This window comes from Procambarus clarkii, chromosome 22, assembly GCF_040958095.1.
Source record: "Procambarus clarkii isolate CNS0578487 chromosome 22, FALCON_Pclarkii_2.0, whole genome shotgun sequence".
In the NCBI taxonomy this organism is placed as follows: Eukaryota; Metazoa; Arthropoda; class Malacostraca; order Decapoda; family Cambaridae; genus Procambarus; species Procambarus clarkii.
Window position 1 is genome coordinate 18,231,655 of NC_091171.1, and position 27,249 is coordinate 18,258,903.

At 47.1% G+C, this 27,249-nt stretch overlaps 1 protein-coding gene across 12 annotated transcripts in view; it reads right to left on the bottom strand.

Moving 5' to 3' along the window:
* LOC123757839 (tyrosine-protein phosphatase non-receptor type 11) overlaps positions 1-27,249 on the bottom strand; it is a 301,801-nt gene that overhangs the window by 87,398 nt on the left and 187,154 nt on the right. For all 12 annotated transcript variants that reach the window (XM_045741772.2, XM_045741746.2, XM_045741711.2 and 9 more), the window contains 3 exons: positions 17,557-17,733; positions 17,042-17,308; positions 3,319-3,465 (listed from right to left, as the gene is read on the bottom strand). In XM_045741772.2, coding sequence (XP_045597728.1) covers positions 3,319-3,465; positions 17,042-17,308; positions 17,557-17,733 — 591 coding nt within the window. The remainder of the gene's footprint in view (positions 1-3,318; positions 3,466-17,041; positions 17,309-17,556; positions 17,734-27,249) is intronic.

Genomic DNA, 27,249 nt, shown 5'->3' on the forward strand with positions numbered 1-27,249 from the left:
AACAGTAGAGAACGCTACACGAGGCAACCACCACCAAGGAATTTGAGGCCAGAGAAGCGTCTATCCCAGTTGACACTAGCTTGCGAACTGACGGCAGCCGGCGTGGTGAGGTCCGGGGCCCCCCCTCCCCCTCCCGGGAGGGGAGGGCTGCGCGGACAACCGGCGCGGCAGTAAATTGATTGTTTGATTGATTGTTTTCCTTGGGATTGTAGGGAATTTTCTACCTCTCTGTTCGGTTTTCGTTGTAGTTTCTTACCATGTGGGGTTTGTTTTGTTACGCCTACCTTTCTGGGTGCCTAACCCCGGTCGATGGCAGATAAGGAAAACCCCCAACCGTATGGGGTTTTCCAGGGCCATTGCTCCCTGAAACCTCTCTGAAGGGGCCAGGTTCTAGCGCTGGTCCCTGGTAGGTCTGAACTCCATAGCTAATGTCCCGATCTAACATAACATACATTAGCCCGATAAGCTCCAGGGAGCCGTAGGGGCTCCCCACAGAAAAGGCTTTCAACAGAGTTCCACGTAAGAGGTTGTTCTGGAAACTGAAACATATTGGTGAGGTGAAAGGTGAGCTTCTAACATGGATGAAAATTTTTCTAACTGATAGAAAAATGAGGGCAGTAATCAGAGGCAATGTATCGGACTGAAAAAATGTCTCATGTGGAGTATGTACCACAGGGTTCAGTTCTTGCACCTGTAATGTTCATTGTTTACATAAACGATCTACCAGATGGAATACAGAATTATATGAACATGTTTGCTGATGATGCTAAGATAATAGAGAAGGTAAGAAACTTAGATGATTGTTGTGCGCTTCAAGAAGACCTGGACAAAATAAGTATATGGAGCACCACTTGGCAAACAGAGTTTAATGTGAATAAACGCCATATTATGGAATGTGGAATGGGAAAACAGACCCCCACACAGCCTATAAATTATGTGAGAAATCTTTAAAGAATTCTGACAAAGAAAGAGATCTAGGGGGTGGTTCTTGATAGAAAACTATCACCTAAGGACCACATGAAGAACATTATGCAAGGAGCTCATACTACACTTTCTAACTTCGGAATTGCTTTTAAATAGATGAATGGAGAAATACTAAAGAAATTGTTCACGACTTTTGTCAGACCAAAGTTGGTATGCAGTGGTTGTATGGTGCCCATTTCTTGGGAAGCACATCACCAAACTGGAAAAGGTGTAAAGACATGCCATTAAGTGGCTTCCAGAACTGAAGGACAAGAGCTACGAGGAGAGATTAGAGGCATTAAATATGCAAAAACCATAGGATAGAAGAAAATGAGGCGATATGATCACTACGTACAAAATAGTAACAGGAATCGATAAAATTGATAGGGAAGAATTCCTGAGACCTGGAACTTCAAGAACATGAGGTCAAAGTTTTAAACTAATGAAACAAAGCTGCCGGAGATATATAAGAAAATTCACTTTTGTAAACAGAGTGGTAGATGGCTGGAACAAGTTAGGTGAGAAGGTGGTGGAGGTCAAAACCGTCATTAATTTCAAAGCATTATATGACAAAGAGTGCTGGGAAGACGGGACACCACGAGCGTAGCTCTCATCCTGTAACTACATTTAGGTAATTACACAGGGAGTGGGATACATAAACCTCCCTGGAGACAGACACATTCCCCTTAGAGGGAACAAGGAGCCATGAAGAGTTAAATGGGAGGCAGGACCTCATAAGTGGAGTACCACTTGTTTCTTTTTCACATTGTGAAAACATATTATTTGTTACAGGAGCCCATACCCGATGTCCCCACAAGCCCAGGAAACTGCGGACAAGGGCTCAGTGGCAACATTGGTGTCCGCACCCACAGCCCGGGATAGCAAAGCGGAGACCAAGGGAAAGGCTTCAAAGGAGAGGCTGGCTTAAAGGAAGACAGAGAAGCCTTGGTGGGACAAGCATGCTCAAATGCCTCTGTATCTAAATTGGCAGGGGAATACCTCAAGAGTCTCCTGCTAAACTATCCCAAGCTAAACTTTGCCCCAACCCAGAAACCCGTAGATGTTCCTGGGCTGGAAGCAGGGGCAGAGGGGGAAAGAATCAGAAGAGGGGCAAACCATGTCTATAGGGAAAGAAAGAGGAGTGGATGGTAGAAGTTCTCAAATACCTCCAATTCCAGGTCCATAACCACCAGCTGAGAGACACCCAACCAAACGCAGAACCCAGACCACTGCAACCGAGAAAAAAACTGCAAAGTGGTCGCTGCCTAACCTTATCAGGACTACAAGGAAGTCAAATGGGAGAGCAAGTTCACCCCACAAGACTCGGGGTTGAATGTGTCACCAACCCAACTCACAGTACAGATGGATTGAGTGGACTGAATGGTATCACATGGTATGGATGACAATCCACCCTCAAACTTGCTGGAAACAAGAGCAGATTCAAGAGGGATATCCATACAGGCACTGAACCTACAGGGAATTTCCGGACCCTGAAGGGGAAATAGAAACAAACAGAACACATTGTCACTGGGATCATTATGCCTGATCTGCAATTAAGCTGACACAGCCTGGTTCACAGGCCTGGGAAGATTGATCTCGGTGTGCCAAAAGAAGCACATAAACTATCCAGTGTGCAGTGCCAGCCAATGCCACTAGTGACCCAAGTTAAAACAGTAAAGTCCCAAGAGACCTGGTTCACCCTCACCAAGGACCACCACAAATGAGGAGACCATCTAAGGGAGTAACTCCTGAACACTTTAGGGAAGATAACCTTTGCAATGCAAGAGCAGCACTAGGGAGCACATAGGGAAGGTAGCCCTGCACACATGCAGCTCCAAGCACTCTCAAAGCTAGGTTCACTGTACAATGTACAGGAAACACCACCAAAGATAAAAACCACCACTTAACTGAACCAGCAGAATACCGAAGCCAGAGCATCGAGAGGTGACCTGGTACCCACTACACCAGCATAGCACTGAGGGTGGAGATGCCAGCTGATGGTAGGCTACCTCCCCCTCCCCTAAAAATGGGTGGGGGGGGGGGGATGTATCCCCCCCTCCACTTGTTTGCTTACATAGTTAGGGAAGTTCTATCTTGCAGTTTTAGAGGCTTTGGTGTCAATGAAACCCAGCAGTGGTTTGTTTTGACATGCTGACTTTCTAGTTGCTTCCCATGTGGTGGCATACTAAATCACTAAATGTCACTGCTCCCTGCACCTCTGTGAGGTCCCCAGAAGGTTCCCTATAGAACTTCATGGCTGATGCAACCTATTAGATGGTACTCTATCAGTACAGTATATAATATCTTCGGGGAGCCACAAGGGGCTCCCTGAGGAAATGTTTTACAGCTTTGTACCTTCCCTCGTTCCACTTCTTTGGTTGTCATGACAATTACTCTTGTATTCTCCTGCCACACCATCCACCAAAAATCTGCACTAGTGGAGGGTAGGCAGCCTTGAGTTGCTATATAGGTTTTGGCCTCAATGCCAACATCCTCTTCACTCTGTAAGGACAAAACCTTATGAATATTTAATTTTATCAAATACTGAAACATTGAACAAGGACCTTGCATTAGGACAAATCAAGGAAGGAAACCTCAGTCTTGTATACTGGTATAACTCATGATAACACAATATGGTGAAAATAATGATATTATTTGTTACAATAGCTTGCCTTAGCAAACAAACATAAAACTGATCACGGCAAATTAAAATAAGGTATAAATTTTTCATATCTCGTACAAGAGTGAATAAATCCTTTTAAGCAGAACTGGTATTCTATTGCATGTCAATATAATACTGTATTATGTCAAATATGAGTGAATGAATGAATGACTGAATGTGTGTGTGTGTGTGTGTAATTACCTAAGTGTTGTTACAAGATGAGAGAGCTACCTGTATGCTCATGGTGTCCCATTTTCCCAGTACTGTACTCTATTATAAAGCTTTGAAACTATTGACGGTTTTGGCTTCCACCAACACCTCACTTAATTCGTTCCAAACCATGTACCACTCTGTTCGTGAAAATGAATTTCCAATTTTTTTTTCGGCGGCTTTGTTTAGTTTGATCAAATCTATGACCTCTTGTTCTTGAAGTTCCAGGTCTCAAAAATTCCCCTTTATCATTTTTTTGTATTCATGTTAATATTTAGTAATATAGTAATCACCTTTTTTCTTCTAACTTCTAGCTTTAGCATATTTAGTTCCTTAAACACCTCTTCAAAGCTCCTCTTTCAATTCTAGGAACCATTTAGTGGCATGTCTTTACATCTTTTCCAGTTTGATGTGCCTCTTAACCCTTTAACTGCGCAACGCGCCTGCAGGCCCACGTCTGGGGTGTGCTACGTGCCTCCAGGTATTTGTATTTTTCACGTTCCATTCAAAACTCCCGCGGCTACATGGGGTTTACATCAGCTTCCTGAGAGCTCTTGTAAACAGACGCCATCTATAAAAAAAATCATGGTCCACATTCCCGGGTGTGAGAGCCTCAGTAGTGAATGAGCAACCAAGGCTGGCGCTCGCAGCATGAGCGCACAGCATTCCTGTTCAGCGTGTGACCACAGCATCGCCTAATAATGTCAGAAGCTGGCAGACTTAAGAACCCTGCAGACGATCTGAGAGACTCGAGCCCTGGAACAGGGAATGAGGGGAACCAGATCAACCCAAAGTGCATCCCCAGCCAAGCAAGCAAGTAACAGCGAAGATCTGCAACCAGACACAACACATGATGCACCCCCAGCTGAACCAACCAAGCATCAATAACAAAAGGACCCCCTCTGGAAAGCAGCCATCTCGGCCTTCACCAGAAAGATGGAGAAGGCTGCAAACTTACAAACCTACCACCAGTACCAAAAGAGCAGAAACCCCTCTTCCGGCTCTTCCGAAGGAGAGCCGGAAGCTCCCTGACCTGAGCCCCAGACCAAGGACCAGGATGGCTCAGGCGGTGCATGAGCAGGTCGGAGGTGAAACAAAGCACGAGAAAGCGTACGGAACGCAGCGGATGTCATGTCCACCCCGAACGCAACTGGAGTGGCTCCGCCAATGCCGCACAATACAAGGCAACAGAAGAAGCATCAATTAATGGTCCTGAAAGAATAAGAAAGGACAAGATAACCCAATACAAAAGAGAAAATAACCTTTGATGAGCAAGAAAAAGGCGAAAAGAAATGCCAGGAACTACTTACTGTCGCCGAAGCTCGCAGGTGGGACACCATCAACGAAGCCACCATAGAGATCGAGATACACTCGTGTCAAAAAACTAGATGCGAAGAGCCGAGTAGAAGGCCGAAACAGCCACATACCGGACTGGTTTGACTTGCCGAAAGAGGCGGAGCAGCAGGAAATGCCCCGGGTTCGAACACCGAACAAGCAGCGTCTGAAAACAAAGCTGGGCCATGAGGACTACTCTCCTTAAAAAGGACTCTAAACGAGCCAGAACTTGAAGCAACAGCTGGACCGGGGAAAGAGGTACAGGTAACTCCACCTCAACCAGTCCTGCCGAAAGGCATCCACAGCGAACGCATCGCAGGCGGGAAAGGGCACCACATAGAATGAAAGACGCCGAGACCACGCCGGCGCGAAGATGTCCATGTCCGGAGATTCTGTACATCCGGCAAAGCCAATGAAACGAGTTGGTGATGACCAGCCAATCCACGAACAGAGGAATGAACCGAGACAGGCCGTCCGCCAGGACATTGGACACTCCCATGAATCGCACGGAAAGCCAAACCTCGAGAATCCAGCAGACGAGCCACTCGAAGGGACCAACCCCAAAGAGGCAAGGACTGAAGAGAATCCCCGTGGTTCCGGCAATGAACCACCGAAGAACAGTCTGAACGGAGCCGGATGGTAGAGCCCCGAATGACCCGAAACGACCCTACTGTCCCCAGCCGGCCTGGTGAGCACTGGTCACAAAGCCCCAGCCGAGAGACGACCCGTCCGTGAACACATCGAGCGAAGGCTCGGGGAGGGGCTAAGGCACAGAACCCCGAAAACCCCAAAGAGGAAGCTGGCGACGCAGCACCAACACAAAGTCCCCAGAGGACGAACCCAACGATTGCGAAAGAAGCGGAAGGATCGTTCCCAAAGGAACCAAAACAGATGCCAAAGCCAAACCCGACCAAGTGTGTAGACCAGCACGGCGAAGTTCAGGCTCCCGCACAACCACTTGAGCAACCTCCAAGTGACCTGAGACCCCCCCTCAGAAACAGCCGAAGACGGGATCACAGCCGCAGCAACGCTTCTGGAGGGAGAGACAAAGAAGCGGCCCAAGAGTCCTAAACAATATCCAGCCAGGTCAGAACTCGGGACATAACCAGATGGAATGTCCTCCGGTTCACCAGGAACCCGAACCCGGCGATCTGGAAAAAAAAACACACCACTGGCGAGCAGACAAGCAGACCTACTGGGAGCCCACACCAGCCAGTCGTCGAGGTAGGCCAGACACCGCATCCCGAGCAGATGCAGACAGGTCACCAAGATCTGTTGAAGAAGTGTAAATACACGAGGTGCCAATTGCAAACTAGACTAGAGAAGGCAACCAAAGCGGCAAACCTGAAGCCCCACCACCAACTGTGCTAGTCCAGGAACCCTGAAGAGGAACGTGCCAAGATGTGACCCTGAGGTCCAGGGACACCATCCAGGCACCCAGCCCCAACAGAAGCCGGACCGGAGATAACAGTCATCCAAAGAGAGGCAAATAATCCAGGGTGCAGACTGAACAAGTCCAAAAGAATCACAGATCCGCAAAGGCCTGTGACGGCATTGGAACAGGCAGGAACCCCAGAAGGATGGGGCTGATCGAATGCGTCCAAATGCACCCACCCTAAGATGACATGAAGCGCAGGGGAAGAAGCCCACCCCGCCAGCCCCAAATCCCCCAAAAGGGGAGGAGCCCTTTTTGTATACACACATTGACTTATATAAAATGTATAAATCAAAAACATAGATAGAAAAGAAAAAGACAAGCTGCCAACCAGTGGGCATAGAGCACCATGCCAGCCCAACAAAGAAAGCACCAAGAGAGCACAAAAACTGCACCAAAAGGCCCACCTCGACAACAAAAACCCAAGGCCCCGGCATGACCTAAACACGTGCCAAGACCCAAAAAGATCAGCCTACAAGCCAGGAAGACCCCGGAACCCCAGAAGGCAGAACCGGGTCACTCATGAGGTAACTAAAAGCCCCCCTGAACCCACAAAGGGGGCCTCAGAGGAAGAATCCTCCGGAACAAAACCAAAGAACCAAAAGGAACCCGGAATCGAACCCCGAGGGAGCCCAAACCACCACATTTGCCGGCAGAAATACACCACAGAAAGGGCAAAGCACAGCACACAGACAGAACCCCCAGGAAAACAGCCAAAACGGACTGAAACCGAGGAACACAAGGTGTGGGAGCAAGCATAAATAGACCGGGACACTGAACCCAAACCCCAGGAACCAGACCCAAATAAGACAAAAGAACCAGACCCAAATAGACAGAAAACATAAAAACTGGTGTTAAAACCAACACCCAAGCATTTCAGAGGAACAGAAGATGGACAGAACACCCCAGAAAAAGCAAAGAACAGCAACAGGAGGATAAAACCCCTGAAGGAGGTGAAAAACACACCCAAAATGCGAGCTCGCACACCCAGGCACAAGTAAACAAACCACAGCGCCGCTGGTGGCCAAGTGGGGAAGCAACCCGCAAAAAGAAAATGGCCACCAGAACAAGGAGTCGTGACCGAAGCAATAGATCTGAAAACACGCCAGCAAATGTGGGAAGCAAGAAGACGAGAGGGACAAAAAACCCCACCCAGAAGCAGAAAACCCAGGTAGGGGCAAACAGCCCCAGAACTGCTAGCGGGCATCCTCCACAGCCCCGGGAACCCGCAACATAAGGCCCGGGCAAAGCCATCCTCCATGCCCTCTGCCCTTAAAGAAAAGGAAGAGTTCTGAGGAAAGGCAGCAAAGAGGGGCTGCTGGTAATACCCAGAAGCCTAGGCAAGGGGATCAGGCTCGAAAACCTCCGTCCCCAACCCAAACGGGGCAGCCCCCGAAGCCGTCCGAGTCTCTGCACCAACTAAACCCCGCCCCGACCCCGAAACCCGCAGATGGTCAGGAGCCGGGAACAGGGAGGGGAAAGGGCGTGAACAACACCTAACCAAAATGGAGCGGCCCCGAGGCATCCAGGTGGAAAACCAACCTAGCGCGTTGCAGCAACCTAAACCAAGCTTGCAACGCGGATGCCGTCTGGACTCGGAACAGTAAGGCCATCTGAAGAGTACTGGAGAACAAGCAGAGGACACATCTCGCAAGACTCCGGGTCAAGGTGTCAGTGACCCAACAGGCAGCATGACGGAGGTAAAAGAGGCGACTATCACCCTGAGACAAGGGCACAGCAACCAATGAACCCGCACAAGACGGGATGGAACCCAGAAGACACATCCAGTGGTCCACCAAGCCCTGACAGGGTTTTCCAGGGGTCCCTAGGCTGACTGCTACGGGAAGCCTGGGCAAGGTGTTGCTAACCGGTTAACACCCAAAGCTAACAAGGGGTAGATGCCAACACTGAAAACCCCTGCGATGTGTACAATCACAGGGACCTAGCAGAGAGCCACCAAACACTACCAGTGGAACTATAGCCACACTAGGCAGACCCCCACCAGGCAAAGTAAAATAAAAACAAAAGAAAACCCCGCAAAAGTACACTGTCCCCAGAGGCAACAGGAACCGGTCACCTCATAGGTAGCAGGTCGCGCAACACCTTGATGCCCTAATCAGCACAATACCAGTCCCTACCCAGGGCCAAACAAGAGGCCCCAAGCCCCAGCTGGCCGCAAGGGCAAGGCAAGTGCCAAGCAGCAAGAATCTCTACGGGAATGGTTCCCGAACTCCCCAGGGAAGATAACCCTGTCACACGGAGCCAGTACTCACAGGGCACTTAGGGAAGGAAGCCCCTAAGCGCATGAAGCCCTGGTACTGATGAGGAACACCAGGCCACCGCACAACACAAAACACGGCAGTGAGTGCCACGAAGGCAAACGTCACCTAGGAAGCTGAGGCCAGAGAAGTGTCTGTCCCGGTTGACATTAGCTTATGAACTGGAGTGCTATGTAGCCGGTGCAGTGAGGTCTGGGGGCCCCCCTTCCCCCTCTCGGGAAAGGGAGGGCTGCGCAGACGAGCGGCAGTAATGTGTTACGTTTGCTTGTTTGCTTGTTTGCTTGTTTCATTGGGATTGTAGGGAGTTCTACCTCTCTGTTTGGTTTTTGTTGTTGGTTTCATACCATGTGGGGTGTGTTTTGTTATGTCTACCTTTTTGGGTGCCTAACCCCGGTCGATGGCAGATAAGGAAAACCCCCAACCACACGGGGATTTTCCAGGACCATTGCTCCCTGAAACCTCTCTGAAGTGGCCAGGTTCTGGCTTATGATCCCTGTTAGGTCTGAACTCCATAGCTAATGTCACGGTCTAATATAACATATAGGTGACTTCAACTTGCCTAGTCTCAGGTGGAGAATAGCAAACAATAATATTATACCCGGAAATCTATCGGGACCTAACCAACCACAGATTAGAGAACTACTTAGATTCTGTGACAAATTTTCACTCAATCAGCAGATATCGGAGCCAACGAGAAATGAAAATATTCTAGATCTGGTCTTTACGAACAACGAAAACATTATCAGAGACATTACGATATCAGATACCACATACTCAGATCACAAGCTCATTGAAGTGCAAACGACCATCAATACTCAGAATAGACCTAAAATGTTGATAAAGCGAGAGGGGCTATTCAGTAAATTCAATTTTAATAATAAAAGGACAGACTGGGAGATAATAAACAGGGAACTTACAAACATTCCATGGGAAACTGTTCTAAGTAATACAAGTCCTACAGAAGGAATAGAAAAACTGACTTTGGAAGCGTATCAAGTCTGTCTGAAACATGTTCCTTTGAGGAAAGCCAGAAAGAGATCCAACGTAGAAAGAGAACGCAGACGACACTATAAACGCAGGAAAAAAATAACGGAACTGCTTATGCAGACAAGAATTTCCCGACAGAGAAGGAATAATTTAAATAGGGAGATTGAAGAAATCGAGCGGAAATTGAAACACTCATATGAAACTGAAGAAAGGCAGTTAGAACAGAAAGCAATTCAGGAAATAAAGAAAAATCCAAAATATTTCTTCACATATGCGAAATCAAACGCAAAAACCACTGCCAGTACTGAACCTATTCGTACAAGTGAAGGTTCATACACGGAGGATGACAAAGAAATTAGTGAAATCCTAAAAAAGCAGTAAGAGGACATGTTTAGCATTCCAATAAACAACATGAAAGTGGAAGATCCAGACAATTTCTTTATGCGGGATATTCAAACCCCTGTAAATTTAACTGATATCAACACGAGCGCACTAAATTTTGAAAGAGAAATTGAAAACATGCCCATGCACTTGGCCCCAGGTCCAGACTCATGGAATTCAATATTTATTGCCCGAAACGCATTGCGTAATAGTGGCTTTAGGCATTGTATATACTAGCTCTATCTATATATCAATCCATTAATGTAACATCACTTGTATGTATGTACCTTACCTGAATAAACATATTTATTTATTTATTTTATTTATAAAGAAATGCAAAGTGCCGGTAGCACAGGCACTCAGTATAGTGTGGAGGAAGAGCTTGGACATGGGGGAGATACCAGATGCACTTAAAGTAGCAGACATAGCGCCTCTACACAAGGGAGGGGGCAAAGCATTGGCAAAGAATTATAGACCAGTTGCACTAACATTGCACATCATAAAAGTATTTGAGAGAGTGATTAGGAGTCAGGTCACAAATTTCAAGGAGACCAATGACCTTCACAACCCAGGCCAACATGGATTTCGAGCGGGAAGATCGTGCCTCTCACAGCTACTTGAGCACTACGACAAAGTCACTGAGGTATTAGAAGAAAAACAGAATGCTGATGTGATATACACAGACTTTGCAAAGGCTTTCGATAAATGTGACCATGGCGTGATAGCACAGAAAATGAAGTCAATGGGAATAACTGGTAAAGTAGGACGCTGGATACTCAGTTTTCTGTCAAACAGGACTCAGCGAGTAACGGTCAACCATATAAAATCTAGTCCAAGTGCAGTTAAAAGTTCTGTACCTCAGGGTACAGTCCTTGCACCGCTGCTTTTCCTTATTCTCATATCAGATATAGACAAAAATACAAGTCACAGCTTCGTATCATCCTTTGCAGATGACACAAAAATCAGTATGAAAATTATCTCGGCTGAAGACATTGAAAAACTTCAAGCTGATATTAATAAAGTTTTCGACTGGGCATCAGAAAATAACATGATGTTTAACAGTGATAAATTCCAGGTACTCAGGTACGGTAAAAATGAGGACCTTAAGCATAATACAGAGTACAAAACACAATCAAATGTACCCATAGTAGGAAAACAGCATGTAAAGGATTTGGGAATAATAATGTCTGATGACCTAACGTTTAAGGAGCATAACCAAGCAAATATTGTGACAGCCAGAAAGATGATAGGATGGATTACGAGAACTTTCAAATCCAGGGATCCCATCACAATGGTTGTATTCTTCAAGTCACTTGTGTTGTCCCGTCTTGAGTACTGCTCAGTACTCACTTCCCCCTTCAGAGCAGGAGAGATTGCTGAAATAGAGGGAATACAGAGAACATATACGGCACCCATAGACGCGATAAAGCACCTAAATTATTGGGATTGTCTCAAAGCCCTCCAAATGTACTCACTAGAAAGAAGACGAGAGAAATATCAAATAATATACACCTGGAAGATACTGGAGGCCCAAGTACCAAATCTACACAGTAAAATAACAACATACTGGAGTGAACGATATGGAAGAAAATGCAGAATATAACCAGTGAAGAGCAGAGGTGCCATAGGCACAATCAGAGAACACTGTATAAACATCAGAGGTCCCCGGTTGTTCAACACCCTCCCAGCAAGCATAAGAAATATTGCCGGAACAACCGTGGACATTTTCAAGAGGAAACTAGATTGTTTCCTCCAAGGAGTGCCGGACCAACCGGGCTGTGGTGGGTATGTGGCCCTGCGGGCCGCTCCAAGCAACAGTCTAGTGGACCAAACTCTCACAAGTCAAGCCTGGCCTCGGGCCGGGCTTGGGGAGTAGAAGAACTCCCAGAACCCCATCAACCAGGTATCAACCAGGTAACATACATTAGCCCCATAAGTTTCAGGGAGCCATAGGGGCTCCCCTCAGAAAAAATTCAAAGTCCCAAGTTCTGCCAGTTATGACTTGTTTTATTTGTTGACCAATTTAATTCTATCTTCACATAATTAGAGACAGGTATGCACTCTCTAGGATGTAGAGGTTACAACAAAATCAGATAATAAACAAATAAAAAAAAAATTCTCCATTAAAAAAAAAAAATTGGACATTGGTGAAAGTAACAGATTTTACAATTGGACAATGTATTTGTATGATATATAACAAAACAAAGCATAATAACATACATACTCATTATTATTGGTGTAATTATGTATTACTCAGCAATGCAATAAAAGCACCAGCTGCATATCCACTTTGTGGATACTTCTATTATTATTCTTCTTTGTGCATCAGAGATGTGCTTGCATCTCTTTATTACTGCATTATCCCTTAGTTCCAGTTAGTAGGAGCTGTTCTCCTTATCAACAAAAGTTCTTCTTTAAAAAAAAATTGTCTAAAATCCATTTCTGAAAATATTGGAATGAAACTAGAGGGTGAAACTATATGCTGAAATAGAGGGAATACAGAGAACATATACGGCACGCATAGACGCTATAAAGCACCTAAATTATTGGGATTGTCTCAAAGCCCTCCAAATGTACTCACTAGAAAGAAGACGAGAGAGATATCAAATAATATACACCTGGAAGATACTGGAGGGCCAAGTGCCAAATCTACACAGTAAAATAACAACGTACTGGATGTCAGGGGACATATTTTCCCTGCTCTCTCGTGCACTGAATTGAGTACGAATTTGCATAGTGCACCGGTGATGTGCACGGTGTTTCAACTTTCTGTATATAACTTTTCCACAGTCGTGTTGGGTGTCGTTGGACAGCCCATGACATTTGCTAGCCATTGATGTCATCCTGATCGCTGTATCAGGTCTGTGAAGGAAATTACAGGAGGGAGTTGATTTCAGGGAATTTTTGTACAAGTCAAGTGTCGAGAGGGAGGTATGGGGGGTTAACGGCCATAGACCCCCCCCCCCCTATCACGTGTCCACCTCGTGTGTGAGTGGGGGTAGCGTCGTGGAGCAGGTGCGCGATTGGCTGAGGGCCTGGGCCTCAGAAATGCTGAACCGTGATTGGCCAAGACGATGAGGGGTACCGCATGGTACCCCAGGCATGGTATTGGCGGGAAACGACATTCTTACCTTGGACGTTGTACCCTGTCGACGTATTTTCCGTGCTAGGCCAAGCATCTGGAAATATCCGCCTGCAACGTTGCTAAAGTCACGCCAACATCTTGCTATCTTTCCGTGTGCCGTGCGTAAGAATCCGGTAAGCGGAGAGAGGCCTGTATCGAGCCGTGTGAACTTGTCATCTAGCCGCGTAATTGTGGGACGCCATCTAAGAGGAACTGGACTGTGAGTGAGGCGTTAATTATCGGGCTACAAAAGCGACATCCGCCGTCGATCGTATCTGTGCTTGAAGATACTGCTGTGAGACGTGCTAGAAAGGGTTTCAGTGAGAGAGAGAAACCTTAAATGTTATAATTCTGAGGAACAGTGAAGGACTCCATCTCGTGTACCGTCGTAACACCGTGTACCGTCGTATCCTGGGGTACCGTGCCAAGTGGAAGGGCGTGGTACCGCATCCCTGCTGTTGTGTGCAACTCTAGCTTGCCTGAGCCGGTGTATCTGCGCCATCCTGGTCTCTGTGTGTGTGTAGAGCTAACACCCCGTGGTCTGGGACCCTGTGCTCCACCTTGACCACGTGTAGGAAGTGAGGACGCCTACGTCATCATCCAGCAGCAGCAGTGGGAGTGTGATTGACGTGTATGTGTGAGTGAAAGAGGGGCCCCACATCATTAATGTAAGTACACTGTTTCCGTTTGGGTAATAAAACTCTGAAGCTGGGTTCGCCCCCAGTGTTCCGTCTGTCCTCTGTCCCTGGGACCACCTGGGGAGGTGAATGGGAATTGGAGACGTGAGTCTACCCTGTTTGTCATCAAGTTGAGGATTGGGCCCAACTGTGATTTATGACGTGTGTGAAGACACCTAGTGACACATTCAGAGGTAAAGTGAGTTATTTACTTCCATGTTAATTTTCTATGTGTATGTATTCGCTGTAATTTGATTCCCTTTTTCAGCAGTGAAAAGTGGTAACAGGGAGATTTCCCTTGGTTATATATTTTACTGTTGTGTTGTGGTAGAGTGTGAATTATTGGTGTATAATTTACTGGGGGAAGTCATTTACAAGTTTTGCCGTGAGTGGCAAGGGTGTACTGTGTTGTACTGTGATGTACTGTGTTGTACCGTGTGTAAACCGTAGACAAGTTTGACCTTGGTGGAAGGCGTTGTGTACTGTGAAGGATTCCGTGAGAATTAAAGTCAGTTAACGTCACCGGGGGTCACGATTTACTTAACGAGGTCACTTGTTCGTTGAACATTGTTGTGATTAACGTAAGGCAACTGTCACAGTGAAGTTCACGCAGTGGAGGAATTGTCAAGTAAAGACTACCGTAGTGTTAACGAGTTAACGAGCTGTCGTTAATTGAGTAATTAACGTAAGGGGTTGACGGTCTGTATGATCGGAGTCAATCACGCTGTAATTAGCAGTTGTAATTCGTTGGACTGATCAGCTCTGTCTGCGGACAGAGTGATTAAGCACTCGTAGCTAATTAAAGATAATTAGTAATCGCCACTTAGTGAATTCACCAGGTGTTGATGTTGTTGTTTACACGGAGTATTGGAACATTGTGTGTGGTACCCAACGTCTACCCTCGTTAAGGTAATCTTGTCGTAAGACCGGAAGTGAACTGTCAGTTGAGAGACAGTAGGCTTTATCAATACTCGTCTGAATTAATAGGCTGTTGTATTCAGTAATTAATTGGGAATTACTCACCGAATGCTTGACTTTCAAGTTGATGTAATTAATTGACTTACGAGTTATTGATGCCATTTAAGTGTCGTTGTGACACGTGTGTATTAACGTAATTGTTTAAATTCAATTAGAGTAACTTTGGTTGTCCTGAGAGACAAGTGTTAACGTAAGATTTTTTATAAGGGGTTATCATTCTTGGATTAACCGCCTTGTTACTTGGTATCTCATTGTGGGCAGCGAGCGCCAGTCAAGTTTTTGTGATTATAGTATTGCTCACCGTGAAGCCGTGACAATATTGATTGCAAGCTTGCGTCACCAGTGGGCACCACTTTGTTCAGTTAGTGTCATTGTTCAGTCAGCGACGACGGGATAAGGAGACCGTGGGTCCACCAGGCTGTTGATTAGCTGTACTTTAATGTGCCACTGGAGTGACAGTAAAGTAACGTAAATTCACTGTGTAGTAGTTTTAGTTCTTGTTTTTGTGAATAAATTGTTTTGTTATAGAAACGGTCGTTTACGTCAAACCTTCCAATTTTACTGCCCCACATTTCATGTTCTGCAACGCTTTGCCTGCTTATGTTCATATTAAGTCTGTATCTAAAGCTCGAGTCCATTGCACAGCACCACACTTCTATAAATAAGAGGTGAGAATCCGTCGGCTACCCTTTATTAGTTTGTTAACTAGAAGGAGCCAGCGACCTAAGTGACAGGTGTTACCCGTGTGGTTTCGCCTGGCGGTTTGCTCCCGCGGTCCTATGATCTTAGGCTTTAAGATTAAATATCTGCCACTGGCAAAGATTAAATATCTGCCACTGGCAGCTCTTGCTGTTTAAGGTCTGCCTCTCTTGCGAGGTAGTTGCGATTAACGTAACATCCATAGGACTCAATTTCTTTGATAACCTGTCAAGAAAAAAAAAAATCTCACACTGGAGTGAATGATATGGAAGAAAATGCAGAATAAAACCAGTGAAGAGCAGAGGTGCCATAGGCACAATCAGAGAACACTGTATAAACATCAGAAGCCCACGGTTGTTCAACGTCCTCCCAGCGAGCATAAGAAATATTGCCAGAACAACCGTGGATATCTTTAAGAGGAAACTAGATTGTTTCCTCCAAGGAATGCCGGACCAACCGGGCTGTGGTGGGTATGTGGGCCTGCGGGCCGCTCCAAGCAAACAGCCTAGTGGACCAAACTCTCACAAGTTAAGCCTGGCCTCGGGCCGGGCTTGGGGAGTAGAAGAACTCCCAGAACCCCATCAACCAGGTATCAACCAAGTAAACTTTCACGACACTGAAGCCAATAAGTTGGACATTTGTTTAACATTTAATATTAATTTTCACATAATTCAAATATTTTTTTTGCCCAGTCCCAGCTTATATTCCCCCATTTACAGCCCAGGCTGTAGCAGTGTAAGGGTTAAGTGGAATTCTTAGCTCAGGTGAGCATTCTCTTAGAACCCATGGCCTTGGATGCTTGCTTGTTTTGAGGAGCATGGCCTTAGGCGATGCTCCTCAAAACCCTTAAGTGTAGTTACAGGATGAGAGCTACGCTCATGGTGTCCCGTCTTCCTAGTACTCTGTCATATGATGGATTGAAACTTTGAGTATTGACGATTTTTGCATCCACTGCCTACTCAGTTTTAATTACGCTTAGATAATTACAAAAGCAAAGTTTCTTTTGCCCTGTACCTCTGTTCACCCTAGGAGTAAATAGGTATGTGGTACTTAGACAGATGTTATAGGAAGAATCCTGGGAATGTGGGTGCGTGAGAAATATATGTAGTAATATTTGTAGTAATGTAGTTTTCTGTCATATGTAAATATATGACAGAAAATTTAGGTCGAGAGTCAGAACATTAGACAAACAACAGTTAAAAAGTGAGGTTCAAGAGCTAACACAGGCACAAATTCTAAATATAAATAGCAAATACTTGGCCGAAGTCACAGCCAAATATTTGCATTCATAAAAATAAAAACAGTGCTTACCGAGATGAGATTAGCATTGATATAATCGGACCCAGGTATGCCTGGGTCAGTATCTCGAAGTATGACGCGTGTATGATCAAATGGCAAAATGTTCTTGTAACGATTCTTATTGCGATTTTCTGGTTTCTGCCCTTCTTTGCGAGAGTATAATTGCTTGCATTCTTGCTGTTGCAGGGATTCAAATTCCTCCCAAAATCCAGCCTTTCCCATAGTAGGTCCCTGATGCTCCTTCTGTAATGACGGGTCAAAGCTTGTTTGGCGTCGACGCTATATGACCCGTCACCAAATAAATAATTATGCTACAGTATGTGTGTGTGTAGGATAATGGTTAGTACAAGCTTACTAACAAAGCTAATGGTTACATAATAATGTAATGGTTACAAACAAGCCACATTTCATAATACTATAATTTATTTAATGTGATGACCAAAGCTTAGTTAAATCATAATATGGAAAAGTACAGTACAATACATTAATTTTGTTTCAAAATGAAAAACCTTGGATTCCAAACTCACCGATAGTTCTCGTACCCTGCTATCAATGCCTCGTGCATTGATCCTTGTAGCATTAAAGGGCATTTTCAAAGGCACGACAGTACCAGACTGCTCTACCATGGGATTCCGTCGATAATGTTCAACCAATTCGCTGAGTGTGTCAAATCTTCTGCCACCACCAACATCATATTTATTTTCCTGCCAAAGAAAATTTCATCATTATCACTTGCATGTTTCTTATTTTCATGGAATGAGGCAAACTCCTACCAGGAAGGATGGAAAATTAGTAGGCAAAATTCAAGTGTTGAATGAAATGAAATAACTTGGTGGGCCAGTAACTCTCCGAGCTTAGTTATTGTACCACAAAGGCTTGGTGGTACAAACTCCAACAAGCATCTCAAACTCAACTGTCACCTACCAAAAGCTGGGACAAGATCGGGCTTACTCTACGAAGCAAGAAGAGCCAGGGAGTCCGAGATCAACCACAAAACTAGGAAATCACCAGAAAGTAGAGACATAGCATAACAAGTATCTGCCTAAAGGTTAATTAGGCACCCAAAAGAAACAAAACAAATAATTCTCTCTTCCAGGTAAATACCCTGCGATTGTGCTTGACCATCACCAGAGCAACAGCTGGACCGGGGAAAAGAGGTAAATGCACCCCCCACCTCGACCAGTTCTCCCAAAAAATGTCCACTGCAAGAGCTTTGCAGTCAGGGAACAGCCCCACTTAAAGAGAAAGATTAGGCTGACGGACAGTGGTCCACATCCGGGCTCGTTTACATCCGGCAAAGCCAGTGGAAGGAATCGGCATCGACGGTCTACTCTGTGGAGAAGGAAATGAAGCGAGACAGACCATCGGCCAGGACGTTGGACACATCTCTTCCCTCCTGGTTGAGGCAATGAACTACTAGAGAACAGTCCAAATAGGGCCGGATCACCAAGCCCTGAGGAATCTAAAACCTATGCAGTGCCTGCCACACTGCCACAAACTCCTACACCTTGCTGTGAGCCCAATGAAGGGATGGCCACCAACAACCCTGGCCGGGCTCGTGAGTAATTGTCACGATGTCACAATTATCATGTCATTGTCACAAAGCCCAAACCTACAGCCAAGGTGTTTGTAAAAACATTCGAGCAAGGGAGGAGGAAGGTGCCATGGCACCGAACCCCAAAGAGTGTCACCGAAGAGCAAGCCGGAGACATAGCAACTGGTGAAGGGACACTGGGGCCGGGCACAATGATTGCAAAAGAGGTGAACAAGGCTGCCCCATATATAACAGAACAGCCTCCAGAGTCAAACCCTGCCAAACAGGTAAACCAAAAGGGCAAGGTTTAGACTTGTACACAACTGCTCGAGCAACCACCGAGTCACCAGGGTCCCACTCAGCAACAGCCAATGGCGGGACTGCAGCCGGAGCAAGGCTGCAGGGAAAAGGGAAAGCAATGTTGTCTGACAATCCCAGATGAGGCCCAACCAGGTCCGAACCTGGGACGGAACGAGATAGGACTTCCTTAAGTTAACCAGAAACCTGAACCCAGCAAGCTGGGAAAGAACCAAATTCCTGGTTTGCAAAAAAGCAGACTGGTTGGGAGCCTACACCAGTCAGTCGTCAAGTTAGGCCAAGACTCGAAGACCTAGTAGACGAACATGTGCCACCATGCCCGTAGTCAGACAAGTAAAAATTTGAGGTGCCAGAATCAGCCCAAATGGAAGAGCCAGAAAGCAGTAAGCCTGTCTCCCCACCACAAAACCTAACCAATCCCTGAATACCAGATGTATGGGAATGTGCCAATAAGCGTCCTTGAGGTCCAGGGAAATCATTCAAGCACCTGGCTCAAGCACAAGTCGGACTTGGGAAAACATAGTTGTCTGAAAGAAGGGGCAAGGAATGAACCAGTTCAGGCAAGACAAGTCCAGAATGTACCGGGAATCCGCACAGCCCCATTTCGGGACAGGAAATATGCAGGGGAAACCCACTGAATGGAGCAACTAGTGAAAGGGCTGACGCAAACCCCAAGATCCAATCTTCCATGCAGAGCGAGCACTTCGCCGACCAGACAAAGACGACGCTGCTGGAGCAACTACCACCGTCCCGGCTGCTGTCAGCACAGTCCCACCTCGACCTACTGCAGGCTGAGCCATGACCCAACCCCTTTCAGGAAGGCCTAGAACAACTCACTCGGACACACAACATATCAGAAATAGGACGGCAACTAGCAGATGCCGCCAACAAAAACCAAGCAACACTGACACCAGGAAAAGGGAAAGGACAAAATGGAAAATCTGAAAGAAGACCCAGCACAGCCTGCAGACACATGAGATGGGAGGTGAAGAACATGAAAACAGCCTCTCGGAGGATCGGAGCATACAGCTTAAACAAGGCAGATGATGCCAAAGGAGCTGAGATAAAGACCCCCGGCAGAAGGCCCCACACCAAGCGTCCCCACATCCTCTGAAAGCCAATCCGAAGACAGCTCCAGGAAGCTCAAGGAACACATGACAGAGGCCAAGTGTGCACGAGTCCACACTTGGCACCAAAGAAGTCGAAAGAAAGGGCACCTGAGTATGCAGATGCATAAGACCCACGTCGTAGGAAAGAGCAGGGGCGAAGAGGCACTCACTGAGGGACTCAAGAGAGCCTCCCCAAAACACCTACAACAGAGGACACATCCCTCCATTCAAGCGTACGGGAATGGCAAAAGCCATGTCAAGCATCAAGTAAAAACAAAGGAAAGTTCGCTAGCCAGGACAACTCCGGAATTTCGTAACACACCCAGTAAGAGGAATAAGAACTGAACTCAAAAGAGGCTGGATCTATCACCGAGGTGTAAATTGAGTCATGCAGGATGTAAGAGGCCTCCGAGGGGCCTCTTTCGAAGGAGAAACACATGACAAAGAAAATCTCCAGAAAGACTAATCCAGGGAGTCCAAAAGCACCCAAAAACTGAACCCTGGGAAGAGCCAAACCCAATTCAAACTCATAAAGGGAAGGAAGATACAAAACCCCTTATCCTGTAAAAGCAGATCCTGCTCAGAGGGCACAATGACCCAACAGTGTCAAAAGAAGACCAAGAACTCCATTCCAACTCCTACCCCTTCGCCAAGCCCCGTGAATAGTCGACAAAGACTCTAGGGCCAAACCCTCATCCATGCCCACTGTGTGTGAAGAAAAGGTGGGGTCCAAGGGAAAGGCTTTAAAAGAGGGAGTCGACTTGAAAGACTCGGGAACCTTGGCAGGACAGAATGGCTCAACTGTCCTCGTTCCCCTCAACCTCCAGAGTTACCTCCAAGCCACAATCCGAGTGAAACCCTGCCCCGATTGCAAAATTCTCAGACACTTCGGAGCCAGAAGCATGGGGAAGGGAGGAAGGGAGAAGGGCAAACCAAGCCCACTAAAGAAGGAAGAGAAGGGTGCGAATGGAACCATGGTCGCGTTAACTAACACCCTCAAATCCAAATCCCCAAACACCAAGCAGGGCAGATTCGGAGCTTCATACCGGGCACACAATACAGTATAGCATGTGCCAACACAAACACCTATGCAATGTGACTGCTGTGTGATACCTTGGAATGGTCAACAAGGAATGGGTGAATGTGAGTACACGAGGGAAACAAGTCCCATATGATTCAGGGTCGTAGGTGTCATCAACTCAACAAACAGCAAAGTGGAGGCAGAACCAGTGCAACCCTCAAATTTGCTCAAGGCGAGAGTGGGCTCAAAAGCGGTACTGTACCATTGTACAACTGAGCTCATGGAGGATTTCCGGCATCTGCAGGGTGAATGAGCCCTACAGGAAGCTCAGGCACTGGGGCCAGCTACGCCGGTAAACCCTATCGATGCAGGATACCAGGCCACCAGAAGCCACTAGGAAAACCCAGGGGACAGCAAGAGTGATACACCGCACACACCCAGTGGGTGTGGAGGAACTAGTCATGCATAATAAGGCAAAAGGCTGAACCCCCCAAACAAGAAGTGAATAAAATGCTAACAAAACTAAAAGTGAAGTAACAAACTCCCTGGACTCAACAGCGGCAAACAAGCAGGCCTGCGAGAAACATTGACATGCCTAATACTTGCTAAAGAGCAGGCAGTGCCAATTGCAGTGTGCCCTACTGGTCAAAAATCACTCCCAAACCCAAGGCAGGACTGAAAGCCCAAGACCCCCCCCCCGGCCCTCAGCTTACCCCAAGGGCGAGGACCAACACAAGTGAGGAAGCCTCCTGATGGAAGTGTTGCCTGAATGCCCCAGGGAAGGTAACCCTGAGCACATGCACCTCTGGTACAGAAAACTCCTGTCTCACACACCTTCATTTAGGAACACCGCCTCCAGGGCAAAAACATAAAAAGAAAATGACCACAGAACCAAAGTGACATTAACACTTTGCACACATTGGTCAAAAACTGACTGGTGGCTCCCTCCTTCCCCCCAATGACAGGGAAGGAGGAGCACCCCCCAGGAGCGGGGGTGCTGGTTTGACGAAGTTTTGGTTTGTTTTATTTTAGGGGAGTTATTTTTATATTTTGTGGGTTTGTGTCTTGTCTTAAAAAATGCGGTGGCTTCTTTTGATATGCTCACCTTTCTGGGTGCCTATCCTGGTGATGGCAAAAATGATAGCAGAAAAGAAACCCTAAACACAACTTTAAATGTAAAGTATGCATGTGCCATTGCTCCTTGTGCTCTCTGAAGAGGCCCCTGGGGTAACTCCGGGGTATCCAACCAGCCACACATTCCAGATTGCTGTTAAATAGAAAATCTTAAGCGTAAAATGGTCGCTGCCTAAAAATCCTGAGCATCATCACAAGGGTTTGTTAGATGAGTGACATGCAGAAAACAAACCCCATAGGACTCAGGGTCAAAGGTGTCACTGACCCAGCAGGCAACATGGCAAGAGCCCCACAACGTGGCACAGATGATGCACAATCCTAGAATTCGCTCAAGGCTGGATATCTAGTGGACCACCAAACCTGCAAGGGTTTGGGAATGCCCCTGCAGGAATCACAGGCATTGAAATTGCTATGCTAGAACATGAATGATAAAACAGATCCTTCTCCCCCCCCCATTTTTTAATCTATGCAAAAAGGAAAATCTTGTTTTGAAATGAAAGAGGAATGGAAGAGTCGGACAGACCTTGAAATGGGTACAAGTAGTCTAACCATGTTCACCGGAGGTTGAGAAGGCCGACCTCAGAATGCCAGGGTAAGGTAGCATGAATCCCAGTGTGCCCCTGCCAGCCAAAATTCACTCCCAACCCCAGGCAAGACAAAGCCAAAAACAGACTGACTTGCCCCAGGGTGAGGGCCACCCACAAGCGAGGTAGCCCTCTAAATAAGTGAAACCCCTACCTTACCTTACCTTGAGGTGATTTAGGGGCTCAGCGACCCCGCGGCCCGGTCGTCGACCAGGCCTCCTCGTTGCTGGACTGGTCAACCAGGCTGTTGGACGCAGCTGCTCGCAGCCTGACGTATGAGTCACAGCATGGTTGATCAGGTATCCTTTGGAGGTGTTTGTCAAGTTCTCTCTTGAACACTGTGAGGGGTCGGCCAGTTATGCCCCTTATGTGTAGCGGAAGTGTGTTGAATAATCTCGGGCCTCTGATGTTGATAAGAGTTCTCTCTCAGAGTACCTGTTGCACCTCTGCTCTTCAATGGGGGTATTCTGCACATCCTGCCATGCCTTCTGGTCTCATGTGCTGTTATTTCTGTGTGCAGGTTTGGGACCAGCCCCTTTACTATTTTCCATGTGTAAATTATTTTGTATCTCTCCCGCCTGCGCTCAAGAGAATACAGATTTAGGCTCTTTAGTCGGCCCCAGTAGTTTAGATGTTTTACTGAGTGGATTCTAGCAGTAAAGGATCTCTACACACTCTCCAGGTCAGCAGTTTCTCCAGCTCTGAAAGGGGCTGTCATTGTGCAGCAGTATTCCAATCTAGAGAGCACTAGCATCTTGAAAAGTATCATCATCGGTATAGCATCTCTAGTGTGAAAGGTTCTTGTTGTCAAACCTGTCATTTTTCTTGCAGTTGTGACGGCTACTTTATTGTGTTCTTTAAATGTAAGGTCTTCCGACATCAGTAAACCCAAATCCTTTACATTGCCTTTCCATTCTATATTATGATTTGACTGAATTTTGTACGTGGTTTCCATTTTTATATTTTCATTTTTTCCGTAGCGCATGAGCTGAAACTTATCTTCGTTAAACACCATATTATTTTCTGTAGCCCATAGAAAGAATACTCCAGGGAAGAGAACCCTGGCAGTGCAAGGACAGCGCTAGGGCACACACAGGGAAGAAAAGCCAGCACACATGCAGCTCCAAATGCCCTATACTCCTGGCTCACACAGCACAAAAAACCAGCGTAGAATGTAATGAAACGCCATTTTCTGGGTGAGTCCTAGGAGCTATCCAGGCTGAATGGATATGTATAACTTTCTGGCATCAGTCAAAGTGCTTGGAGTTCTTGCCTACCAGGGACCATGAACCAGAACCTGGCCCCCTCAGAGAGGCACGAGAAGCAATGTCCTGAAAACCCTCCTTGTGGTTGGGAGCATTCTATGTCTGCCATCGATTGGGATAGGCACCCAGAAAGGTAGGCGCCCCAAAACAAACCCTTATTCTGGTGAAAATATTGCTACCAAAAGCCGAACGAGTGGACAGAACTCCCCAAACATAATGATCAAACTAGCATGACGTCATCACATGGCCGTGCCGCCATCTGAACAACCACCCCCCCTCCCCAGGATTGGGAAGGGGGAGCCCCAGACCCTCTGCACCGGCGATCCAACCGGCAGTTCTTAGGCTGGATGCCAAAATACGCAAAAAACACCGCCGACCGTAGGGAGGGAGGGATGCTGGGGAGCTTCCGGGATTCACCCAGAAAATGGCGTTTCATTACATTCAACGCTGGCTTTTTGGGGGGAGCCCCGTCGGCTCCCCAGAGCTACCTCACCCACACATGAGGAAAAAGAGGGAAAGATCCAGGAGGTGGACACGACGTGCCCTAACACAAAAACAAGACCACAGACGAAACTAAAGGACCCAGGAAACACAAACCCCAGAATAGGAAGGAGAGAACCCAGGCAAACCCAAAACACGTTCATGGCCCCAGAGGCCACCCAAGGACCCCTCCAGAAAAATAGCAGACCCAAACATCATCCTAAAAGAAGGAGACTGCAGCAAACGAACAACAATCACTAGGACCAAACGAGGCAGGAAAAACATGGGTGTTGGAGGAGAGCCGGAAACTCCCCAACCCGACCCCCTGAGGTCAATGCCAATAGAAAAAGGAGACCCGAAAAACAAAACAAAAATGCACCAGAACCGAAGGGATCACGACAAACTGAGGAAAAGAAAATAGACCACCCGGGCCAACGACCAGGACAGCACCGGAAGCGCAAGAACAGGCCGGAGGTGAAACAACGCCCAAGACAGCAAGCGGAACAGAGCAGAAGAAACAGCAACACCGAATGCAAACTGGAGCGGCAGCGCCAGCGCCATCCAAGACGAGGCAATAGTACACGGCATCAGATGACAGTCCCTAAACAGTCCCGGAACAACCCCGAAGGGAAAGACAAGACAACCCTATCAAGAGACCAAAGAACCCTTTGCAGTGATAGGAAAACCGGAAGAACCACCAGGAAACTACACACTGCCGCCGAGATAAAGCACACAGGAGGGAGACCAACAACGAAGCCACCAGTGCCCACACAAGTGACGAGAAACTCGAGACAATAACCCGAGACGCGAAGACTTGAGGGGAATGACGAACCAGCCTCATACAGGGCTAGACCGATCGGCAAAAAGAGGCGGAGCCTCGGGAAGACCCTCAGGCTCAGAAACTGAGGAAACAGTGCCCCCAACCAAGGCCGGCAAAGAACCAGAACGAACGATCACCAGGGAACCAGGAACCCAGTCCCGGCAAGCCGGAAAGGAACCAACCCGGGAGAGCAGACACGCCCCGTAGGGGCATAGGGAACCAGCGGCTGAGCGAACAGAAGACTGGAAGCGTGATCCTGTGGTCCCAGGTTCGATCCCGGGCGCCGGCGAGAAACAAGGGGCAGAGTTTTTCACCCTGATGCCCCTGTTACCTAGCAGTAAATAGATACCTGGGAGTTAGTCAGCTATCACAGGCTGCTTCCTGAGGGTGGAGGCCTGGTCGAGGACCGGGCCGCGGGGACACTTAAAGCCCCGATATCATTTCAAGATAACTCAAGAGAACCATCTAGGAGGAACCCCTCCCCCTAGGACCCCCCAACCCTTTTTGTCATGCGGTACAAAAATGCACCGTAGGACAACAAAAATGCACTGTCCAGAAAAAGGAACAAAGAAAAACCATAGCCAGGACTGGAATCATAGCTACCCCTGTCCCAAAAAAAGGAACCAGTACAGAAGGAGCGGCGGAGCGGAAGTCCACAACCACCCGCAGACTTTGCAACACAAAAGCCTGCAGGTAGATACAAGGAAAAAGTGAAAGAATGCAGTAACAAAACTGAATACTGTGGTAACCTATCCACTGCTGCCCACTGGATGGGGGGGGGGGGCGGTGTGCAGAACAAACAGAGCAATTGCGACACTAGCTCTCCACATATGTCAGTTGCATAACTAGAAACTGTACTTGCGGTCGATTTCGAACCCATTGATGATGTGACGACTTATACTGTACTGAATTTTGTAACTAGCGCATCAAGATTGTAACTTGCTTAGCTAAATGAATTGTGGGGATCAGTCCCTGAGCTCATTAGGTGCCCCTGTAAATCTTTCCACTAACCCCACTTGATGGGTATGGGGTGCAAAATAAATGAACTAAGCTAACTGTGGTAGTCCAAAATCAGGGAACTGAACATGGACAGAGGCCCATCCCAGCACCTAACATCAGTATAGCCCATAAGCACCGACCAAGATAGACAACCATGTGTAGCATAAAGGGAGGAAAAACAGAAATAGGCAAGGTAAAGACCCGAAAGACAGACAAAGTAGCAGCCGGTAACGCAATGTACACGACCAACTACATCGTGTGTTGTGGATGGTTGCACATACACAGAGGGACACCATGGAATAATGGTGCAGCCAGGCACCGAAGATAGGCAAGGAAGGAGTGTCCAGAAATCAGAGACCAAGGCAATGAATGAGGACACAAAGCACGGACCAAGGGAACGAAGGAGTGTCCAAATAACGAGAAAAGACCCAGTGGCCAAAACACGAAACAAAAAGGACCCAAATTTGGGGCTGTGCCCCACATGACAACCAAGAACAAGATATATGGACAAAGTCAAGTCACTGTAAGACACACGCAAAGTGTCCAAGCAAACACAAGACACCTAACACCCCGCCAAAAAGTGAGGACCAGCACCTAGCAGAGAGGGTCGCTAGACAGTACAATCTCACCTGCAGAACAGACACACAATCGTGTCACGACACAGCTGAGCCGTGCAATGTAACAGGAGCATCCCTAGTGGAGAACGTCCAGAGGTACACGCCCAGTAGGAGACGATGATGCATGCAGTACAGGTGCATGCAGTACAGAGATGGAGGAGATGCCACTCAGAGACTCCCCACACACGCAAACCGACAAAAGAACTAGAAAATCGTTCCAACATAAAATCCAGAACAACCCGAGTATCCAGGAGGTTATAACCGGAGAAAAGAGGAGCGAGAAACAGCGTAGAATCCGCGAGAAGGACACGGAACACCAACATGTGCACACCGCCCAAA